This window comes from Vitis vinifera, chromosome 17, assembly GCF_030704535.1.
Source record: "Vitis vinifera cultivar Pinot Noir 40024 chromosome 17, ASM3070453v1".
NCBI lineage: Eukaryota > Viridiplantae > Streptophyta > Magnoliopsida > Vitales > Vitaceae > Vitis > Vitis vinifera.
This window is the reverse complement of record NC_081821.1, coordinates 18,271,655-18,293,256: the sequence shown is the minus strand read 5'-3', so window position 1 is coordinate 18,293,256 and position 21,602 is coordinate 18,271,655. Positions and strand designations below refer to the sequence as shown.

The 21,602-nt window shown below is 28.6% G+C and overlaps 1 protein-coding gene and 1 non-coding gene across 7 annotated transcripts; one reads left to right on the top strand and one right to left on the bottom strand.

Moving 5' to 3' along the window:
* Positions 1-11,609: 11,609 nt before the first annotated feature.
* On the top strand, positions 11,610-14,365 carry LOC100259914 (uclacyanin 1). 6 transcript variants are annotated; one of them, XM_019226438.2, is made up of 5 exons: positions 11,610-11,789; positions 12,105-12,187; positions 12,393-12,445; positions 12,839-13,056; positions 13,676-14,365. In XM_019226438.2, exons 4-5 carry the CDS (start codon positions 12,876-12,878, stop codon positions 14,143-14,145), a joined length of 651 nt encoding a protein of 216 aa, XP_019081983.1. In that variant the 5' UTR covers positions 11,610-11,789; positions 12,105-12,187; positions 12,393-12,445; positions 12,839-12,875; the 3' UTR covers positions 14,146-14,365. The 6 variants fall into 6 exon arrangements, with proteins under 6 accessions (XP_019081983.1, XP_019081980.1, XP_019081982.1 ...); XM_019226436.2 differs by having other exon boundaries at positions 11,611-11,789; positions 12,849-13,056; XM_019226435.2 differs by lacking the exon at positions 12,105-12,187.
* A 1,827-nt stretch (positions 14,366-16,192) lies between these two features.
* On the bottom strand, positions 16,193-16,284 carry LOC132253035 (small nucleolar RNA snoR114). Its single transcript, XR_009464815.1, has one exon. It is a non-coding gene; the product is annotated as a small nucleolar RNA snoR114 (small nucleolar RNA).
* Positions 16,285-21,602: the final 5,318 nt, after the last annotated feature.

Sequence of the window (21,602 nt, the reverse complement as noted above, 5' to 3'; positions counted from 1 at the left end):
TACACATAATTTAAAACGATTAAGGTCAATACTAGTAAATAGGAAAATAATAATACAATAAGATATTCATGAAGTACATCAATTCCTCCTATCATTTGTTTCTCTATTAGGACAAGAACGGCGATTGCGACCTGACTGCTTAGTCTACATGTTTAGGGAGTTTTAGTTTCCCTTGCATCCATCTCATTATGCAAACGACTTGATTTTGATCGACCAGAAGTTATACACTTCATTGACTTAGAAGGTACAATTACTAGTCCATTATATTAAGGTCACTTCAACTCATCAAATATGAGATAAAACAAGGGAGCTCATGTTGACAGGTAAGCTCGTGTGGTGTAATAACTCTATACAAATTGTCGAACATCAACTGACCGACAACGACAAGCAGCAAGAATGTGCAAATATGGGAATCCTAACAAAAGTGTTTTGCTACATGTGCAACACCTCATTCGAAGGTTAACATGATATGAGTGAGATTTCTTATTATTGCTTCTAATAGAGTGTCTAGTTTTAATGTGAAAATGTCCCTCCACATGATCATACAAAACAACATCATGTGAACTTGCCTCAACAACTTTAGCCTTTATCTTGGCATCAATATATGAAATGAATTCTTCACCTAAAGCGAGCTAACTTGCACCATGATCTCACCTAACCGTGAAGTAATTGTTAACCCAATAGAAAGTTAACCAGACTAAAGTTGTTATTGGCAAGTTACGAGCACCCTTAAGGACACCATAAAAAACTTCAGACATATTACTTATCATAATCTATATCTCCATCCACCATCTCCACTAAATCATTTTTCAAAAAGGAAAAAAAAATGAAAGAACAATCTAAAAAGAGAAAAAAAATGCCTAGTTTGAATAATGCTCTATTCCACTATTGACACCATGCAAAGAGACTTCAATGGAGAAGTGCAAAGAAGTGAGAAGAAGGTAAAAAATAAAATAAAAAATAAATAAAATAAAAGTTGTGATTTTCGATAAGAAAAGTGGGAGATGTGTTTTTAATTTTTTTTTTTAAAATATTATAATAATATTCTAAGTATAAAAGAAACTTTTGAAACGTTTTTTGAGTTTTAATATTATTATTATTATATTATAATGGTTGAAAGAAAGTGATTAAAGAATTATTTTATTGAAATATTTTAATAATTTAATTCTAAACAAATTAAAATTTTCAAATGGTTGTAAATTTACTGCTAAATTTTTGTTAAATATCATATGTGATATTATGGATCCATATTTTTCAAGTGTGTTCGCACTTAATTGACGAGACTTGCTTGTTGACTATGAAAAACTGATTTTTGAAAAAGTTCGAGTGACCATTTATTTATATTTTTTTAAGGGAAAATAAAATAAGAAATAAAAACATAAAATGGCCCATTTTCAAAGAGAAAGCAAAGTCTATGAAAAATTGAGTCTAGATTTTGGTCAGATTATTTATTGGAAAGGTGTCATAGGTAGCACTCATCTAAGTCCTAAAGAGGTCTCTATTAAACAAGTGACGAGAATTATGAAAATTAAATAATTAATCACAAATACCGAAAAAAATGATACAAGTACAAAAGGTGAAAAGTTAATAACAAAAGTGTACAACATTGATATAAGAGAAATACATAAAGTTATTTATAAAACTATTTAAAAAAATAATTTGGTTATTCCTAAGTTTTACAACATTTGCAATGAATTTCAAAAGAATTTTATTCATGTTAAAAACAAATCCAAGTTATAGATTCAATTTATTCACAAAAAAACAATTCATTCACCCCTTTGATTTTTATTTACCAAAATGACTTTCTAATTTTTATTTGAAAGAATTTTTTGAATGCAATTTTACTTTTAAAAAGAAATACTTAAATTTGCTTTTATAGAAGAAAGCTTTTTATTTTTATTTACTTATGTTAGAAGAATGAATTTTAAAAATTTTATTTTAAATTCAAAATATATATTTTTTTAAAATATTTTTTTTACAAATTATTAAAAAAAAATTGTTACAAATTTATTTAGAAAATGGATTTTTCAATTTATTTGCAAAGGCATTTCGAATCCCATTTTGATTCTTGAAAATGATTTTTACAATTGGGAATTATTTTTAAGCCAAATTTTATCTCAAAAAAGATTTTTACTTCTATTTATGAAAATTTATTCCCAAATCAATTTTACTTAAAAAGAGATTTTTTACATAGTATACAAAGAATAATAGAAAACAACATGCTAAATGTATTAAACTGAACATGAAAAGAAAGCAAACAAATGACTAGCAACAAAAATAAGAAAGAGAAAGAAAGTGTACCCAATATACAATGGGTGAAATCAAACCCAATGACTCGTCATGCTTCTTAGTGAAGGTCAAATAAAACATAACCAGTCCACTCTCTCACCAAAAAGATACAAGAATAAGAGACAAGAAATAGATAGAGAAAAATGAGATTAACCCATGAAAAATAAACAAAGAAATAAAGCCCAAATCAGATGAATATGATAGTCAAAATAAATCAAAATACGTAAGTCCAAGCCCAAGACAATGACAGATAAATCTGATTAAGCCCAATAGAAAAACAAACAAGCCCAACGTGCAATAAGTTTAAGTCTAAGATCCAAATTAATAAACAAATGCAATAGGCCAAGTCTAAAGCCTAAAATCAAATCCAAATAGAAATGATAGCATATCAAGACATTAGTAACAAGTTAAACCTAATAAACCAAGCCTAAGATTACAATTCAAATGAATAAAACATAGGCCCAAAGGCCACAAACAAAATCCAAATGCACAAAACATATATATAAAAGAGGGTTTACCCATTTTCTTGGAGAATGAAATGAGGATGGAGTGGTAGCCATGGTAGAGATATTGTGATTGGTAGCGCATAGTGCGAGTAAGGGATGAGGAAAGAATGGGAAGAAATGAAAATAGGTGTGAAATAAGAGGGAAATGAAAGAGAGGAGGGAATGGGAGAAGAGAGAAAATGAAAAACAAAGTGAAAGAGAGAAGGTCGCCATCAACGAGGACTACTAACCAATAGTAGCATTATCGACAATGGTGGTGATGGGCATGGGGTAGCCATATATATATATATATATATAGAGAGAGAGAGAGAGAGAGAGAGAGAGAGAGAGAGAGAGAGAGGAAGGGATGGGGGGTTGTTGCCGATGGGATGACATCGTCGGTTGGTTAGTAGTGACCAACCAATAGTGAGAGTAGTATATACATGATGGTTGTGAGGATCATGGAAGAAAATGTTGGGATATATCAACAATATATCGTGTATCAGAGGTTGTCGACACGATATTTTGTGGAGATTTATCGAAGGGGAGAAAAATCACAAAATAATAGCAAAATATCGTTGATAAATTGACGATATATTGGGAAAAGACGATAAATCATTGATAAATTGAAAAAATTGCCTAGGACGATGGAAAATCGCCGATTTTTTTACTATATTTTAGCAATAAATCACCGATTTTTTGCCTCTCCCTTCAGTATGATCTAACAGCCCAGATCATGCCTACCTCCAACAGTCATGCATCCGATGCCCCAAATTGAATTTGGGTTTGATCCAACGGCTGGGATGTTTTTTTGGCAATAAAATCATGATCCAATAGTCAGATTTCACCCATATTTTGATCCAATGGCCAAAAAAAATTTTCAACAGTAAAATCATCTTTCAACGGCTATTTTGGCCCAAAATTTTCCTATAAATAGCCCATTTTACATTCATTTTGTCCACCTTTGATTTCATTCTTCATTTGCTCTCTCATTGCTCCAAATTTTTCTAAGGTTGCTCAATTAGTCAATTTTTTTAAGGTACATTTTTTTAAAATTGTAATTAATTTTTTTTTCAATTGTATTTAATTCATGTGTTTTCAATTAATTAGTATATTTGAAATATGGATGATTTAATGTTATTTTTACATTCAATTGTAATTAATTTTTTTTATTTTTATTGAATTAACTTAGGTTAATTTGATTATTTAATTATAGATGGATATGTTTATTTTAAGATGATTATTTAATTTTTTTTTCACACCAATCTAGTTAGAATTAGATTCAACTAGTTAACTTAGCTAAATTATGTAATTAATTTAATTAACATGAACTAGTATATTTGGAATATCAAATTTGTTCATTTTTTATGATTATTGTGATTTATTTTCACATTCAACTATAGTTAATTTTCATATTTAGTAAATATTTCATAGAATTAGATTTAGATTTTAAAAATTAACTTAGTTAAATTATGTAATTAATTTAATTAACATGAACTAGTATATTCAACTAGTTAACTTAGCTAAATTATGTAATTAATTTAATTAACATGAACTAGTATATTTGGAATATCAAATATGTTCATTTTTTTATGATTATTGTGATTTATTTTCACATTCAGTTATAGTTAATTTTCATATTTAGTAATTTTTTCATAGAATTAGATTTAGATTCAAAAAAATAACGTAGCTATATTATTTAATTAATTTAGTTAACATGAACTAGTACATTTGGAATATCAAATATGTTCATTTTTTATTATTATTGTGATTTATTTTCACCTTCAATTATAGTTAATTTTCATATTTAGTAATTTTTTCATTGAATTATATTTAGATTCAAAAAATTAACTTAGCTAAATTATGTAATTAATTTAATTAACTTGAACTAGTATATTTGAAATATCAAATATGTTCATTTTTTATGATTGTTGTGATTTATTTTCACCTTCAATTATAGTTAATTTTTATATTTAGTAAACTTTTCATAGATTTAGATTTAGATTCAAAAAAATTTCCACAGTAAATGATTATTTTATTTTATTTTCACATTCAATTATAATTAATTAGTATATTTTGTAGATTTCTTATAGATTTAGATTTAGTAAACTAACTTAACTAAATTATTTAATTAATTTAGATATTAGCATAAATTAGTTTATTTGAAATATGCTCATTTTACATGATTATTTGATTTTCTTTTCACATTCCATTGCAACGTGTTAAATTTAAATGATTACTTAATTTTTGTTTACATTGAAATCACATTCAAGTGTATTTTTTTTACAATAGATTTAGCATGGCTAGTGCGGGTGGTTCTCCCATGTCAGGGCGAGATCCAACTTGGAAGTATTGTTCACCATTAGAGGGGAATAGAAATGGGCAATTTGTAATTTTTGTGGGTTGCTGATGAAAAATGGAGGCATCACGCGATTCAAGTTTCATTTAATGCATAAAGGCCCACATAACAACACCAAAAAGTGTTTAAGAGTGCCTCCTGAAGTGAAAGAAGAGATATGATTGATGGTGCATGACAAAAATAAAGCATAAGCAAAGAAAATTGTAGATATTCAAGAAATTCGTGCTCAATTACGTGGCACAATGGGGGCTAGTGATACACATCTAATAAACGAAAATAATGATGATGAAGATGATGAGGATAAAAATGTGTATATGTATCCGACAGATATGCACCCCGATGAGTGGGATGCATATCGATCTGCAATTCGTGCCTCAAAAAGCGACATATCGAGAACGTCAACAATATGAGAATATCGTAGGAAACAAAAGTAAAATGGGGAAGTCTTCATGGTCTACTAGTACACCGATGACAATGTAGAAATCACAAAGTAAGCGACATTCGAACCAATCACCCCCTATTGCCCCTTCGCTCTACAAGTCTTCTACAACAAGACAAAAAAATATCAAATATATATTGAAGGATGGTTCAATTAAAGAAACGATGGGACGCTTAATCAGAAAATTCTTTATTTATGAGAGCATCACACCCCAAAAAAGCAAAGTCTCATCACTTCAAGAATATGATTATTGGTGCACAACAAGCAGGTAATTACTAATTTTTGAATTGTTATATTGTTTCAGACTTTTAGTAAGTATAGTCTTTCATGATATGTTTTACATATTTGTTATATATGAATTGTAGGAATGAGAATCGAATCTCCATCTTCGTACAAAATAAAGAACAAGTACTTGGAAATGGAGTACAACCATGCTAGCAAAATAACTAACTTCATTTACAACCATGGTTGGTTACTTGCACAAATGAAAAAGTATTGTGGTGGAGACATTGTTCGATTAGGAGTTACAAGGTTTGCTACCAATTATATTGCTCTTGACAGTCTTCTTAAAAAAATGGTTGATTTGAAAAAATTGTTTATGAGTGATGAATGGGCATAACACAAGCTCAGTCGGACAAAAATTGGACGAGATTTGGAGCAATTATTGTTTGACCATGCGTACTGGGATAGAGTGGCAAATATAGTTTCATTATACGAGCCACTATACATGATGCTTCGACTTATGGATTCTAAAGTTGTTCCTACAATGCCATTTGTGTACGAGCTTATGCACGCGATGAAAGATAACCTTATTCGTCAAGGAAATGGAGATTGGATCTTCAAAATAATAAAAGATCATTGGGAGAAAACATTAAAATATCCTCTTCATGCAACATGTACTTAAGTACTACTATTTATCTTTATAAGTTTTTACTTTGGATTTAATTTTCTCTAAAAAAAAATACTAAATCTACTTAATTTTATTGTAGCATACTTCTTGAATCCAAGATTTCAATATAGGCATGGATTTGGTAGTGATCCAGAACTACTTCAAGTGGTCCATGACGTTTTTGCAAAATTAAACCCAACTACTGAATCGCTTGGTCAATTTGGAAATGACGTAAATAAAAAACTGTTATTTTTGTCAATAAAACAATAATTTCATTCATCAATTTATTTGAACGTTTACTAACAAATATGATATTAACAAATTAAATGTTGAATACATAGCTTTTATTTTTTCAAGATGCAAAAAGAAGATTTGGTAATTGAGTGGTGATTACAGCAAGGTCAACCATGGTGCCCGGTGAGTATTTATAGGAAAAAATTGATTATTATAAATTCACCACATAAGTATTTATATAATTATCAAATTGGTTGCAGCTGAATGGTGGTTCATGTATGAGAATCAAACACCTACATTGAGAAAGTTAGCCATCAAAATTCTTTTACAAACTACGTCATCTTCTGCCTGTAAGAGAAATTGAAGCACGTTTGCTCTCATCCACACAAAGCAATGAAATCGTTTGGCTTACCCTTGATTAGAGCAATTAGTTTTTTGTTACTATAATATGAGGCTAAAGTTATGCGATATGGAGGCAGAAAATGATCGAGTTGCTGAAAAAAATTACCTTGATCTTCTTGATATTTCAACCGAGGTGGGTGAAGAAGAAGATAATCAGTTGTTCTAATGGGTTAGGCCTATACACTTGGATGATGAAGTTGGAAATCCTAATCCACGAATTACCGCTCATGCTCGAGAATTTGTAGTTAATGTTGAACGTGTGTTGTCCAAAGAAGTTCACTCTGAAAGTTTTAGCAAAGATACTGATGATTCATTTCAAGTGGCATTGGATTCCCACCAAGAGGTTGACTCCACAAGTGCTGGCCATAGTAGTAGACCTGGTGTTGTATGCACTTTTGCTTCTGGTTACAATGGTTCAAGAGGTAGAACTGATGATGGAGGTGATAATACGAGATATTTAGGGCTTGAGATGAATGAATGGTGGACTTGATCTTAAGAATGAAAGGTCGGGATTCAATCTCTCATATAGGTAAGAAAATGGCTTGAAATTTGGGTCAAAATTTAAACAAAAAAAAATTCCAAAAAAATGGAAAATAAAATAGGCCTAAAGCAAAAATTAGAAATGGGCTTGGGACAATTTTTGGGGTCATAGATATATTATTATATTATATATTTTTATTAAATATTATATGATTATTTATATAAAATTAAAAAATCTATAATATATATTTAGAGATAGTTTTTAATAAATATAATTCTTTTATTCATGTTTTTATACAAAACTCTGACAACAAACATACATTTCTCATATTGTCATGGTTATAGAGAAACCATGACCACAACTATAATTAATACATATTTGGTCACGCTTTCATACAAAAAAAACATGGTCACTAATGCCCTAAAAAATATAGCATGACTTTTTTAGACCATCATTGCTTTTTCCTAACATATCCATGGTCATGGTCTCATTGAACGTGACTAAAGCTCACCTGTGGTTAGTGGGTTTTTTCAAATGTGACTAAAAAATTCTAACATAAAAAACTAAGGTCTATTTGGTCATGAATTTTCATACTTGTTTTTAAAAACGGCATTTAAGTTAAAAGAATAAAAAATTATTTTTTAGTATTTTATAAAAGTAAGAGTGATTGACAAGTTGTTTTTAAAAATAAAAAACAAAAAACTTATTTTGATAAGTTATTTTTATTTTTATTTTTGTTTCAATTTTGTAAAAGCATTGTAAATTCAATTTATATAATATTAATTAAATTTAATTCAGGTCTTGTTAAAAATGAAAATATTTTTGTAATTACAAAAATTAAAAATTAAAAATAAATAGTTTTTAGTAAAACATAAATAATAATATTATAATAAAATCATAAATTATATTTTTTTATAAAAAAAATACTATTTTAATATATGTTAGAAATATAAGGATATTAACATCTTGGTATACCTTCTTTGTTAAAAATGAATAATAATAATTTTAAAATAATAATTGTTGACAATGTTTTATTTAAAATAAATAACAAATAAAGTTTAACTTTTTTAACATGTAAATGGCCAAGTTTTTCATTACATGTATACATTAAATACTTAATTATGAATATAATATTCTAAAATGTTTTGATTTAATCTACAATCAATTGGATCAATTTTTTTAATTCCAAATTATTCTTAAAAAATAAAATATTCATTTAAGAATTTACATTATCAATTATATGTTACTAAATTTATAATCTATTTACCTAGTGAGAAAAATCAAAAAGTATAGTTGTGTGTATAAGAAAAACAATAAAATCATAACTCATAATATATTAATTTTGATCTATTATATTTTTAATGATTACATTTATTTTTTGTGTTCCAAATTATTTTTTAAAAATTGTTAAACTCATTAATAAATTCAATACAAAGTGTCACTTGATTTGAAGTTCATTTTTCTAATGAAAAAATTTATAAAAATATAATTGTGTGTAAAAAATAAATAATAGCTAGAATCATTATGAGCGAACTTTTATCCATAAATTTATTGTATTAATGGATTTATTATTTGAGTTTTAAATTATTTTTTAAACTTATTAAACTTGTTAATGAATCCAACACATTAAGTCTTGTTTAAGATGAAGCTTATTTGCCTAGTGAAAAAAAAATGAAAAATAATGATTCTATGTAAAAGAGAAACAATAGAGTCATTTTAAACCAATTTTTGTCCATAAATTTCTGATATTGATTGGGTTACTATTTGAATTTTAAGTTATTTTTAAAAATTACTAAACTCGTTAATAAAACCAACGTATTAATTTAGTTTAATTTAGAGTTCATTTGCCTAGTAAAAAAAATTGGAAAATAATGATTCTATGTAGAAGAAAAACAATAAAGTGGTTCTAAATCATTTTTTATTTATAAATTTCTAGTATTGATTGAGTCACTATTTGAGTTTTAAGTTATTTTTAAAAATTATTAAACTCGTTAATGAATCCAACACATTAAATCTTGTTTAATTTAGAGTTCATTTTTCTAGTGAAAAATATAAGAAAAGGATTAAGTTTGTCCATAAATGTCTAGTGTTAATTGGTTTACTATTTGATTTTTATGTTATTTTTAAAAATTACTAGACTTATTGGATTGAAAGCATTAAGTTGTGTAATTTGAAGTTTATTTGCCTAGAACAAAATTGGAAAAATAATGATTTTAAGTAGAAGAGAAACAATAGCGTTGTTTTTAACCAATTGTTATCCATAAATTTCTAGTATTAATTGGTTCACTGATTGAGTTTTAAATTATTTTTAAAAGTTACTCTACTTATCAATGAATCGTATACATCAAGTCTAGCTCAATTTGGAGTTTGTTTGCCTAGTAGTGTATATATAATATATGTATCAAGTATAGTCTTATTTGGAATTTATTTTTTTAATGAAAAATTTTAGAAAAATTAAAAGAAATTCAGAAAAACACATTTAATTTAAAGGAATATCATATTTGAAGAATTTCAGTATCAATATCAGATCATGAAGAGAGAAAGAAAATGATATCATATTCAATTTTATTTGTTCTTATGGGTTTCTTTTTTTTAAAAAAAAAAATCTCTTTATGTTTTCCTTTTGCTTTTAAAAATTGGTGAAAACAACTTTTACTTGTTATTTGAAAATTGTTCTCCATTTCATTTGTTTTTAAAAACTATTTCTAGAGAACAACAATTAAGCAGTGCTATGAATTTTTAAAAATAGTTTTTTATTTAAAAAAATTGTTTATAAATCACATGACCAAACAAGCCTTAACTTTCTTATAATGGTAGTCATTACGAGAATATTGTACTCTTTTTCTTTCATTAAGTTACTTTTATAGGTTTTTCTAGCACGATTGTAATGAGATATATTACTTTCATTATGATGAATATCCAAATAAGAATGTTGTAAATGCAATGAATGTGATAAGAATGTTGTAAATGCAATGAATGTGAGATCACATTGCTGTAAAGATAATCAATATAATTAGTACATTACCATTTAAAGTATGTTTGACTGTGGTTTTAAGAAGTATTTTTAACTTTTCTAATACATGGAAGTTAAAAAAATTTTAATGTTATGTTTGGTTTTTGGAAAGTACCAAGGAAAGAAAAAAAATACAAAGGAAATAGTTTTCTCATGTTTAGTTTTACTATAATTTTTTTTAAAGAAAATTAAATATAATTAAAATTAGTTAAAAATTTATACATTTTAAAATTATTTAATCCTTATATAATGGAGGAAATTAAGTGAAATGAGTTTGAAGAAATATATAAAAATAATTTATTAATTTTAAATCTATTTTTTATTTTTCTTTATTTTTTCTTTCTTTCCACTTTTCCTTTCTATTTTCTTTCCCTAATATTTTTCCTCAAATTTTCTGGGAACCAAACATAGTATAAGTGTTAAAAATGTTATTCATAATAGCTATCAACTGCACTCTTAGGGTGCATTTGGCAATGGTCTAGGAAATGCTTATAATTTTTTTAATACATGAAAATTTTTATCTTTTAAATATAAAAAATATTAAACTTTATAAAATCACTGTCAAATGCATTATTACTTATCTTATCTTAGAGATGAGTATTAAATGAAAAGTTTTCAAGTTTATTTTTGTAAGCTTATAAAAAACACCCGGTGTTCATGTGTCGCCACATCGTAGATGAATTGTCTTTGCTCCATTTTATTTTATCCTCTACATTTTTTATATTGCTCTTTACAAAAATAAGTGTATTTAGCAAAATAAACAAAGTTATAAGATAAGTGAGACACTTTTATGAAAATTTGAGGCTCTATTTGTTCATTATTAAAAACGAAAAAAAAAAAAAAAAGAAAGATCATAGTAAGGTGTAATTGAAAGTCTAGGAGTTAGTTTTATAATTTATCAAATGGCGTGAGTACAGTCATTTGCATTAATCAAAATATAATCATAGTAATAAGTACCGTCGATTAATCAAATGGGCGCATGGCTCCAACGCATAAGATGGCTACGTGCTGGAAACGCTCCGACGGAGCGTGGGATCTGGCAAGGTAATAAATCTCCACAACGCAGTACGAGCAACGTGAGTGAGTGAGAGCTATATAACAAAAGGCGCGAAGGGGAGCTAAGGTACGCTGTGTGCGCACTAGTCTCAGATCACTCTTCTTCTTCATTTGCTCTGCGTTTGGCGCTTAGCATTTTCAGGTACTGCTTTGATTTTGTTTTTTGCTTTTTATTTTCCTTCATTTTCATCCAATGATTAACGCATTTGAATTCACCGGTATCAAATTTTATGTGATCGTACATTTGCCTTTGTTTCTCGAGCTCTTCTTCATTGTTTTGTTGATTCCGTTGGTTTGTTTAGCATCTTAATCACTCTCCTTCTTCGTTTTTCTATGAATTTAGCTCTTTGCATTTCAGATACTGCTTTGGTTTTTGTGCATTTTCTTTGAAATAATCATAACAACATTCAAAATGCCGATGAATTGATGGAAATTAATCAAACTCCTTGTTTGTCAGAGAAAATATTTGTTGGAATTTTTGGATTGAGATATTGCGGATCATCCATCTTTTTGTTGATTTTCTGGTGTGTGTTGTTCCAGGTACTTCATCTTCGATTTTCATGCATTTTCTTTGAAATAATGAGAAGAGCATTCGAAGTGCATATGAATCAATAGAAATTCAACTCTATTTTGCCATACGGTTCCTTTCTGTTTTCTTAGAGACTTCATGTGGAATTTTCATTGAATGTAGTATTTTTCATCACTTGTTTTGTTGATTTTCACTGTTGTGTGTTCCATTGTCCAGTTCTCCGATCTCTCTTCTTCTGCTTCGTTCTTCTCAGCGTTTTACTTTTTCAGGTACTGCATCCTTTCATTTTCATGCCTCCTGTTTGAAATAATCGGAAAAACATCCGAAACACATATAGAGATTAATAGAAACTTAATTCCAATGACTCTACAGTTCTCGTTTGTTTTGCACGTTCTGTTTGACATTGTTTTGGGAGGTTTGCTTTCTTAGAAAATCTTCGTGGAAAATTTTGGTCTATTGCAGTATGAATCATACATTTTAGTGTTGATTTTCATGCATTTTCTTTGGAATAATTACAAAAATAGCTAAAATGCATAAAAATTCATGGAAATGAAACTCTATTGACCGTATGGTTCTTGTTTGTGGCAAAAAATTCGTGGAAATTTTTGGTTTCAAATAGTACGAAACATCCATTATTATTATTATTATTTTAATCTTTGTAGGTTTGTGTAGTTTCTAAGACCAACGATCTGAAGGAAAATGGAAGGACCGCGTCCTGTTTGGGCAGTCAAGGTGATCATGGTGATCGTGATTGCATCGATCTTCTTCCGTTGCGTCTCTGCAAGGAACCACACGGTTGGAGGACCAAACGGTTGGGATTTGGCGTCCAACCTGCAAGTCTGGTCTCGTTCTTCGACGTTTTACACCGGCGACAATCTAGGTTCGTGTCCGTGGATCTGAAGCCTCAATTGTTTTCTTCATATGGAGCTTTCTCTTTCTTAGCCACGGTTGAAGCATGCTTTTGATCTTTTTGCTTGATTTTATTTGTTCATTTTTTTTTTTTTTTTTTTGCTCTCACTGTCGTATGATGTGAAATCCGAGAATCAATTCTTTCAAATTGCTGAATCACATCAGAATTTTGAAGGAAAATCTCAATGAAATGAAGAACCTAGACCATATTGTGAGACTGGAGACTTATTACTGTAGCTGTTCATTTCGTTTGCTGAACAAATAAGAAAGATCTGACCGTAAATTACTCATCGCTGAATCTGCTAGGTCTTGTTTAGTTTCTGAGAAAATATAGAAAAGGAGAAAATGGCAGAGATCATATTCGATGTTCCACTTTTTGTTTAGGATAAATGGGTTGCGTTATGCGACTTTTAGTTCAGATAATCTTCCAATTTTTCCACCAACTAAATCTCAAGAAAATAATTTTCTTTTCCCACCCACTTCCATTTTCTCAGCAACCAAACGATAGTAATTGTTTTTTAATTGGTTGAAGTACTCAGATTTCAAGTAACCGAATCGTAACGATGTCCTTTGTCTGACAATCGTGGCAGTGTTCAGCTACACACCGAACCACGACGTCCTGGAGGTGAACCAGTTGGACTTCGCCAGGTGTCGCACCATCAACCCACTCGCCACCCACCGCGACGGCGAGACAGTGGTGCCGCTGACCAACGCTGGCACCAGGTTCTTCATCTGCGGCCGCCGCGGACACTGCACTAGGGGACTCAGACTTATGGTCCAAGTCCTCGATCTCCCTTCTGCAGCTCCAGCATTCCCACCAGCCGAAGAAAGTGCAGCCTCCGAACCTACCAGAAGGGAACGGGCTCCTCCGCCAGGTAAAGGGGACAAGTCGTCGCCGCCGCCGCCTGCCGCCATGGGAGCAGCACCAGCCAAGAGTCCGGGTGCTGAAGCACATTGCAGTGTAGGAGTGCGCATTGGAGGCTGGGTGTGGTGCTGTCTAGCTCTGGCTGCTGTCCTGGTAATGTTTTCTGATCTTTATCTCATTGATGAGTTCAATTAGTACAAAGATCTCTCACTGATAGCATGACTCATACATACTTGGGTTGGGTTGATGATCAATTGATAATCGGTGAAATCTTGAAGCAGTTGATCGTTTTGCTTTTTTTTTTGAATTGCATTCTGACTCTCTGGCTAATATGAAAAGGAAATATATGGCCTCGCGAAATTTTTTTGAAATACAATTGATATTGCCTCATGCTCATGCATGATTGTTATTTTGATCTTCATGATAGTGATAAGCTCTATTCTATGTTTTGCCTTTTTCTTCTATGTATATATAAAGAAGAAGAAAAGCATGAAAAGGTGATTTTGCAAGACTATATTTGGTTTCCGAATGTCTGGTTTGAAGAAAGTCGCAAAGGAAAGAGACAAAAAATAATACTAAAAAATAACTGAAATGATTTTCTTATATTGATTTATTTTGAAAATGTAGAAAAAAATCAAATATAATTAAAATTAAGTTAAAAATCAAAATATTTTTTAAGAAAAAATAAGTTTCAAAAAGTATCTAATATTAATTTATTATTTAAATCTATTTTTTTACTAATTTTTATTTCTTTTTCTATTGTACCTCTTATTTTCTTTTTATTTTTATTTTTTTCCATTTTACAGCAAAATTTGTAAGTACTAACCATACCAAGCAAAGAAATCAAAGTGGAAAAAAAAGAAAAGTTTATAAATTTTTTCTCTTATTTAGTTATCAATAAAAAAATGATGAAAAAAGAATTAAATTTATAAATAAAATACCAAGGACATTTTCTTTAGTATTTATAAATAAAAAATTAAAATTTATTATTTACCATTTTTTCTCTCCGTAACCATTTGTAATAACCTAAACATACCTTAAATACTTGGTAACAAAATGCATCTCTTTCCAAACTTATTAATGGTAAAATTGTATTAATAAAAATTAAATTGGTACTTACAAAAGAGAATCCATTAGGATCATATTTTTCTCAAAAGTTTTTATTGGTTAATGTTATTCATTTGTTTTACTATTATTAAAAATCAACCTTATAATTGACTAATAAGCTTTCCAAACCATTTGTTTATTTTTATCATCCTCATCTTCCTTTTTAAGTGTTTCTAACTTCAAAATTTTGTTGACTAGTCCAGTATCAAGTTTCATAAATTGGAGTATATTTTGTGAGGATTTGAAAAAAAAAAAAAAAAAGTTTTATTGGATTAATTAAAAAAATCAAGTAATTGAAGTGAATTTTGGATTAAACTAATCCTTTAACCAAACCAATTGTAGATTATAGGCATCTTATGAAATTATTATTCAAAATACTTTTTTTTTTTTTTTAAATTAGTTTGAAAACACATTTTCAAAATGTGGTTTCTATAGAAATTAGAAACGGCATTCAACATTACCTCCAAATATGTACTAAAGATAAGTTAAAATATGTTTTTCTTTTTAAAAAAATTAAAACATATTTTGCATATTTTTAACTGAATCAATGTTTTGATTTAATTAAAGAATATCAATTTTATTCAATTCTCAAGTTGACCTAAATCCAACCCTACCCAAATCATATTACGCATCTTTTAACTTTTAACTTTTAAAGGCACTACCCTTGTGGGCCGTATTCTGCATATGGGCCCAATCCAGTTACTAGGCCCAGTCTAGGGGCTTTCTGTACGTGTGAATTAAATGATATAACATGTTTAACTTTAAAATAAATAATTAACCAATAATAATATCTGGTGTTATTTAAATACATTTATTATTTTATATTTTTTAAAATAAAAAAAAATCTGGTGTTATTTAAATTGCAGAGGTTTGACTATACTATATATGTATAATTAACCAATAATAATATCTGGTGTTATTTAAATTGATTTATTATTATCCCAATAAAAAAAAAGAGGGGATCACCTTAAGTGAAAAAATCACTCTTCGTACTCATCCAAATATAGATAATAAGTCAACTTTCCAAATAATTTTTTTCTTCTAGATTTGTTTATATTATGATACAGGAAAATATTTTTTTAATAAATATTCAAAATATATTTTTTATTTTTATTTGACAAAAAAAATATCAAGAGAGCTCAGATGCGCAAGTTCTCGTCCGAAAGATCTGACGATGGTGATGGGACCCAGCCATCACAGTTTAGCGCATGTTACTCATCACTGCTCTCTCCAAATTTCCTGGCCACGGGCTCGAACCCCGGTCCAAACCTCAAGGGACCAGTTAACCATCCCACTATGGGCCCCTTGTTGTTCCTTTCGTTGTTTTTCATTGCCCTATTCTGAAAAGGCTTATGTTATAATTAATTTTAATTATATTTGATTTTTTTAGGTTTATGTTATAACTAATTTTAATTATATTTGATTTTCTTTAATATTTTTCATAGAATAATCAAATATAATAAAATAAATTTTCTTTTGTATTTTCTAGCGCTAGATATAAACCAAAATCATTATTTGAGTGATCTATTTTAGATTTAAGATGATATTATTGCTCTCAAACATGTGTATAACATGATACAATACTCACAATTTAATACTTAGTATATTTCTTAATGGATTTATTGTTAATATAATTTACTAATAACTTATTTTAATAAAAAGTGACAATTTAATATAAAGAAAAAAAATAAAAGGCTAAAAATTATTCTATTAGAATCCAACAGAAAAAGGGAACGTATCCATCAACCAAACATGTCACAATTTTTTATTTTTTTGTGAAACCAAACAGAACCTTATTTATTTATCTATTCTCGAGTTTATTAATACTTATTCATGAATTCTAGTATTTAAAAATATGAACCATTTTCCAATCAATCAAACATGTCTCTATACTATACATATATAGTATTAAAAAATAAAAATAAATTGCAGAGGTTGAAGACAAATTAATAAAATAACCTATAGAAATATGTTTAGAGTTGGTGTGTATAGAGCTGAAGTCTCTATGAGTTTGATGACATGAGAAAGTTGAATTGAATTGGTTTAGATTCAAACGGCTATGAGCAATTCTACCAACTTTGAAAATCATATATTTTTATTGGAGTCTAGTATTTATTTATTTATTTATTTATTTTAATATATCCTCCACATTATTCAAACTACTAGATTGTCTCCTCTCTCAACCACCAAATACACTGAATTATGATAAGCATTTGAAATGTCTTTTTTCCTAAAGGTTTGACTACTTTATAGGAATTTAACATAACAAATGGATCGAATATACTAGCTTTCTAAATGTTATAATTAATAACACTCAAACATTGGAAGTTTAAGGTGGTGTATGTTTTTTAGCTTTTCATTAAAAGTAATTTATTAATATCAATCAATATAATTAAAGTGAATTTGTTTATTTTAAGTTGAATGAAAAAAATCAAATATAATTAAAGTGAACTTTTTTACTTTAAGCTGAAAAGAAAAAATCAAAATATTTTAACTTTTTATATTTAACCAAAAAACAAATACCACCATTTTTTTCTCTTTTGTACGAAGATTAAATAATATATATTCCTTGTTACTTTCCGAATATTAATATCTTGATATAAAGAAAATAATGTTTATAATTTAAAAAAAAAAAAGATTTTTGAAAGAAATACCTACAAAATAATTGTCTTATCTAAATTTCTAAAACTTTGTCAAATATATAGTTTTTTTAAGAAGACACTTCTAAATAATATGAAACACTTCTAACCTCTCTCAAAATCACACACAAGCGCACATAAATAGACTTTTAGTCCCTAGCAAGATAGCTTTGATATTATATTAAGGTAGTATTTGTTTGTTTTTGTAATATTTGATATATATCAAGCATTAAAAAGTAAAAAAAAATTAACATGTTACTTTTTCCATTTAGAAAAAATAAAATATTTTGATTTTTTTTTATTCAACAAAAAATTTATGATAAGTTATGAAAAAAATAGAAAAACAAATAATCTAAAGTTTGAAAGCAAATTGCTTTCAGCAAAAAGCTAAAAAAATAAACAACCTCTAAATCTCAATTAATCTAAAATTAAGTTAGATATATAACAAATATTTGTTTTCATATGTGTAATGATTACAATCTTTCTTAATTTGTAAAAATTTAATTTCACCTATTATTTGTTAGCAACTACATATCTAATTTTTGAAACAATATTAACCGTAATTACATTTATAAATCAAATTACCCTTATTGTTTACTTCAAAAATAGACAAAAAAAAAAAAAAAACTCATCTAATTTAGACACATAAACGTTGTCACATGAATTTTTTAAAATATAATTTTAATGAAAATTCTTTGTGCAAAGGGTTATTTGATTTGAGCATTATTTAAAAAAAATTGCTAAAAAAGAAGATTATCAACTAAATTAAGAAAAACAGATTTATGAAGTAAATTAAGAAAAAATATATACATAATTTTTGTAATTTACCCTTGAATCTATATTAAGCTTAATCTCTAAATTCAACAAGTCAAACAAAACGTGGGATGTTTTCTCAATAATGGAGGAAATGGGGTAGGTACATGTGGCCCCTCATCCACAAACATTGACTCTACGTAACAAGACAATCACCATAATGAGGGAATATCAGAAGCAATATTAGAATATATATATACAAACAAGAATGGGGCCATGGGTGTGATGACAAGAAGAGGGGAGGCCACAAATTAAGCTTAGAGGGGAATAGCTTGGAGTGGCATCAAAGCAATGAGTTTGTAGGCTATAGCCTTGTGAGATTTCCATTCATTTGATAAACAAAGACATGGAAATTTATAGAAAAAGAGAAGGCAAAGGGCGCCGTTGAGTGGAGCCGCCACCACCCCACTTTGGAGAGTAAATTGTAAAGGTGACGTCCTCATAAACCCTTAAAATGGTGAAGTTGTGGCCGCGTGTCTCCATTCAACACTAGTAAATTGCCAAGAATTTTGGAACTTAGCTAATGCTCCCACAACACCCTCCATAAGGCACCCATAGTTTTGATTTAGATGGTCCTTCTCAGTTCTTGCTGCGTCATTGGAATGTTTTATATTCGGGTAAATTATTAAAAACATCCTGTGATTTCAATCGTCTTTTAATTTAATCTTTATACTTCTTTTTAGGAAAAAGTCCTTCTTATGCTTTCACTTGTGTTTGAATTTAGCTCTCACACATTTTTTTTAAAAGTAATATGAATCATAGATTGTAATCAAATGCTTAATAAATTCTTGCACATGTACAAACATATCTTCAAAAAATTATGTCAATATTTTCATATTTGTAGTGTAAGATGTTAGGATAGAGTCTTTAAAATCATTACATGATAAAATAAAATTTTGAATTTTATTATTTATTAATAAAGTTTCAGTTTACTTTTGTCTACTCTATTTCCATGTATTATACTTTGAGAGTATTTTGGTCTACATCTCTTGCATTGTACTTTATTTGAATATATTAAAAGTTGCATAAAAGATCAAAGTCATAGATTCTTTGCAAGTGGATGACATGTTCACAACTAGTACGCGGGCCTAAGTAACCCATTTATGACTTTAATACACCATTTTTTAATTGGAGAAATGATTGATCTTGGTCATCAAGATGAGTTTCTTATGGTAAATGTATAGTTACATATTACACTACTTCTTAATTTGAGAGATGATTGGTCTTGATCATTAAAATAGGTTTTCAATAGTGAGTACATTATTGTGTATAGTTACATATTGGATAGGACATATGATGAGTCATGATATAAGGTTATTAAATAGTCATGACTTCATCAAGCTGATTCATTATGTTATCTTTAAAGTTTTAGAGAATATTAAGCTTGTACCCAAGTTACTAATGACTTTGATGTATAAATAAAATTCTAAAGTGTTGATCATATATTCCCTATGAATTGGGTTATTGTTGATAGAAGTTGGTGGCATAGGTATTCTTAATAGATGTGTTATGATATCTCATGAGATTAAGACAAAACGTCCTCTTGAGTGATTCTAAGGAGGTGTGTTCATGTAAATTATGACCAAAGTAGTTCCTTAAGTGAAACTTAAAATAAACTCTTTGTGCATTAAGATATGTCAATTGATCACACAATAAAAGAATTTATAACTCAAAGATAACAAAGATAATCTTAAAAAGTTAATAGTTTTTTTTTTTCTTATTAGACTACGAATGTCAATTCATGGGAAAACTAAATGCAATGGATAATAGGTCATGAACCTAAGCTCTTTATGTCTCGCTATAATTTATATTGGATACTGGAATGTAGTTACTACTTTGTGGTGGGATGTTGAATCAACTTTATAATTAGATTTTGAGGGAGCTAATATTGTTCTATGGTCCCAATGGTCTCTGCTCAAGCTCATATACCTTGTTGGCACGGTTTTAAGAGTTGGATCAACTCTTGGTTCACTAATGTGTATAAGGGCATTTTGGCAATTATGTAAAGTTGCATATGGGTTGGTGAACGACATTTCTAGATTGGACTAATTGAATGTAATTACATGACCTTATGAGGTTAATTAAACAATCAGGATCCAATTTCGATTAGATTAAGTGTAGGCTCAAGTCACTTAAGCCTAGTTAAGAACCCTATAAATACATCTCCTTAAGGATTAGGGTTTCGATCACTTTGTCTTCCACCATCTAGGAACAAAAGAGAGCCTTAACTTTCACTCTCCCAAACTACCCACCATTTCTGTGCTAAGGAACGAGGTTGAGTCATCAGACAAAATATCGTGGATCTACGAGACTTTTGAAGACATCGATTTGATTCTTCACCGCTTGGAATTTAAGGTTTGAGAACATCCAAACCTAAAAGTTAATATCTTAACCATAAAAATCAATTTTTGAAAAATTGATATTACTTTCATTGCATAAATCTAAGATGTCAACATAAGATTATATATAAATTTTATATAAAAAAAAAAAATTGAGCAAAAGGTTTATGTGATATTTGAGTATAATTTAAAAATTAAGATATGAGTGAAAATACAAAGTTATTTTTTGTAACTTTGCCTTATCTTTTGTTGTTGAATTTGAGCCCATCACAGTGACCTTGGGTGGATTAGTTGTGCTTTATAATACTTAAAAGCAATTTTTTTTTTGTTTGTTTGGAAAAATATTAAAAATCTTTAAAATCTAAATACTTCTTTGAAATGATTCTAAAATTACAATTGATGAGTTTTTCTATGTGAGGTTGAGCTAGTGCATTAGTGTTCAAATGCATCTCACTCATGTTTAAGGCGTCTTTCATTTATTTTTAAATAATCAATCTAGTCCCCTTGGTTTTGAGGCAAAATTGAGAAAAATTTCATTTTTTGTAAAGGGACAAGAGGACTAGTTGATTGCCTAAGTCAACTGATCGAGGTGCATTGTTGTGGATTGCTCAAACCTTATTTTAACGATAAGTATTTGTTGAGATGGAAGTTTAAACAGTGAAACTATTGGTTGACTAAACGGGTCAACTAGTTAAGATTTTTCCCTTCAAATGGTCACCTAAGGTTCCAAAGTCTGTTCTGGGGTGGGGAATGA